Source organism: Myotis brandtii, unplaced genomic scaffold (genome assembly GCF_000412655.1).
Source record: "Myotis brandtii unplaced genomic scaffold, ASM41265v1 scaffold646, whole genome shotgun sequence".
Lineage (NCBI taxonomy): Eukaryota > Metazoa > Chordata > Mammalia > Chiroptera > Vespertilionidae > Myotis > Myotis brandtii.
In genome coordinates this window covers 214,704-217,633 of record NW_005370495.1, presented here as the reverse complement: position 1 = coordinate 217,633, position 2,930 = coordinate 214,704, and the positions used below count along the sequence as shown (strand labels likewise).

General features: G+C 63.0%; 1 protein-coding gene across 1 annotated transcript in view; it reads right to left on the bottom strand.

The window, feature by feature from the left end:
* The window catches only part of ARHGEF10 (Rho guanine nucleotide exchange factor (GEF) 10), a 57,005-nt gene that overhangs the window by 41,147 nt on the left and 12,928 nt on the right, over positions 1–2,930 (bottom strand). Inside the window, exon 8 of the mRNA XM_014528688.1 lies at positions 1,855–1,971. Coding sequence (XP_014384174.1) covers positions 1,855–1,971 — 117 coding nt within the window. The remainder of the gene's footprint in view (positions 1–1,854; positions 1,972–2,930) is intronic.

The window sequence follows — 2,930 nt, the reverse complement described above, 5'->3', positions numbered from 1 at the left end:
GTCAGATCAGCCGGGGCTGCCCCTGTCTGCGGATTGGGGCTCAGGTGTGAGCAGGTTGCTCCCGCCGCCCCCCGGGGAGCAGCTTCCAGGTGACATCACACATTGCACCTCAGCCCCACCATCTTCAAGCCCTTTACCCTCCCCACCCCGTGCCCCAGGCGCGTTCCCAGAACTGTCCACCAAGACCACGCTCACCCCGAAGCCAAACCACGTCAGCGCCCAACAGGGCCCCCACTTCCGGCAGCCGGAGGACCACTCTGCCACCTCGTCCACACTGCGGGCGCCATGGCCCTGCGTCACCTCCCCGACCCCACACCCGAGCCCCACTCTCTTCCCAGACCCGGCGGCTATGCCTCATCTCAGCCGGTCCCCATCTTGGCTCCGTCCGAGGGCCCCCCCCCATGTGCAGGGACGAGGAGTCCAGACCAGGAGCTGGGGAGGCACCCCAGGCGGGGAGAGCTGCTCCCTGTCCGCCAGAGGGAGGAGCCAGCCGGCCTCAGGTACCTGCCCACCATCACCAAGGCTGCCCACGCGCCCGCCTTTCCTGGGCCCTGTTGCTCCCGACCGTCCACCGGTTCCCACACCGCTCCGAGGACCTGACCACCCTCACACGCTCCCGGTGGCTGCCTGGGCTCCCCGGAACCCGCCGACCCTGGATTCCCCAGGACGGCCCTGCCCCACGCTGCCACCCCCAGGGACTGCCTGACCCTGGATTCCCCAGGACGGCCCTGCCCCACGCTGCCACCCGCAGGGACCTGTCTGACCCTGGATTCCCCGGGATGGCCCTGCCCCACGCTGCCACCCGCAGGGACCCGCCTGACCCTAACTGAGCGAGCCTCGCTGACTCTGGGCTCTGGTCCTGCTCCCGGGCCCCAAGCACATACACACTCGGCACAGAGCAGCGGGGGAAGGGGGGCGACGCTAAGCAGACGTCTACTTCCAGGGAAGCGCCACTCAGCACACGGGCAACGGCCACAGGACAGGAGAGGAGACGGAACTGAAGGCAGCATCACGAGACAGCGGCCTTTAAAACACATCGAGAGGGCCCGGCCGGCACGACGCCGTGGGTGAGCGACGATCCATGACCCAGGAGGTCACGGTTCGAGTCCCGGTCAGGGCACAGGCCCGGGTTGCGGGCTCCATCCCAGTGGGGGGGCGTGCAGGAGGCAGCTGATCTGTGATTCTCTCTCATCATGGATGTTTCTCTCACTCCCTCTGCCTTCCTCTCTGAAATCAATAAAAAAAATTTTTTTAAATAATAAAATAAGTAAATAAAACACATCTCGAGGAACTGGCCATCACGCCCAAACCCAGCCCGACACCCAGGTCTCAGGACCCCGCTTCGCTCGGGAGACAATGGAGCCACCGTCCACCTGGGCTGTGTCCCTGTGCTCACTGCAGGACTCGGTGAAGCTGGGGGAACTGAGCATTTTTTCATTAATAGTCACTGGAAAGTAACCGTAAACCTACTCATGTGTCTTCGTGGACACATTATGGAAAAGCCATTGTCTTTCCCCAACTACAGGGGGCGCTCTGCCCCCGGGGCCGCCTCTCCTCTCCCACGTCCAGGCGCAGGCGGCTGAGCCCTGCCTTCTATGGGCTGGGATGGCCCACCTGGGTCCTCTAGAAACCCCTCCGCCCGCCAGCCCGCCCAAGGTGAGAGAGCGAGGGGGTGAGGGAGGAGGGCAAATGGCCCCTCAGCTGGACACGAAGCTGCTGAGAGCGTCTGGGCGGCCCCGAAGGCCCAGAGCAGCTCCGGGAGCCTTGTTCCCTGGGCAGCGGCGAGCGGTCCCCAGGGCCCCGGGCTCCAGGCACGCGTTATGGACACAGCGGGTGGGGAGGGGCCCACGCTACCTTCAGCTCCTGCTTCTGCTTTAGCTGCTGAATCTCACCCGAGCCCACTGTGCTGGCCACCAACTCTCTCATCTTTCTCTCATAGTGCGCCTTCACCCGGGCCAGGTCATGCGACAGCTGGGCACAAAGAGACACATCCTTTCACAAAACGCTCCTTTTGGAACTTCAGACAATCTCACATTGAAAGGGCTCCCGGGAACCACACCGCCAGCCCCCTGGCCGGCCCACTGACTCTCAGAAATAAACACGCGTGATTGCAGCCCGGCCGGCGTGGCTCCGTGGTTGAGTGCCGAGCAATGAACCAGGAGGTCACGGTTCGATTCCCGGTCAGGGCACATGTCCGGGTTGCGGGCTTGATGCCCCGTGTGGGGCGTGCAGGAAGCAGCCGATCCATGATTCTCTCTCATCATTGGTGTTTCTATCCCCCTCCCTGGCCCTTCCTCTCTGCATCAATAAAAATATATTTAAAAAAATAAAAATAAACATGAGTGATGACAACAGCGTCGAGACAGACGCGATCCCAGGTGAGCCGGCCAGGAGAACTGTCTATGCCATGAGGGCAAATACACACAGAAACCTGGGCCCAGTCACCCCATCCGTCCTGACGAGGTTAAAATGACCAGATCTGTGAGGTCTGCATGAAGGACGCCTGTACGTCATCACCAAGCGAAGAGCCTTGAACACGGGCCTGCAGGGGCCTGAGTCTCCAGGGGAGGTGACTCCCTCTGCAGCTGGTGGGGACACAGTGGGGTCTCACAGTGTGACCACGCGTCCACGCTATGCCCACGGGGCCCCTGCTCCTCGGGAAGCACGCCCCACAGAGGCCGGACGAGAACACAGGCAGTCATTTCCGATGGAAAGGGCGGCTGTGTCAGATGCCCTCCCGGAGCTGACAGTGCCCTTGTGTGGTCCTCAACCTGACTTCTCCACCAGGAGGCGGGTCCTTCTGTGGCACCGCCCCCTGGAACACCCCTGGCCGCCCCTTCCCAGGATGTCGCCGTGGCAACGTGCTCCCGGTCAGCGTTGTGCTGGCCTCGCACTGGCTTCTAGCAGGGAGGCTGCTGCTCCGGCCAACG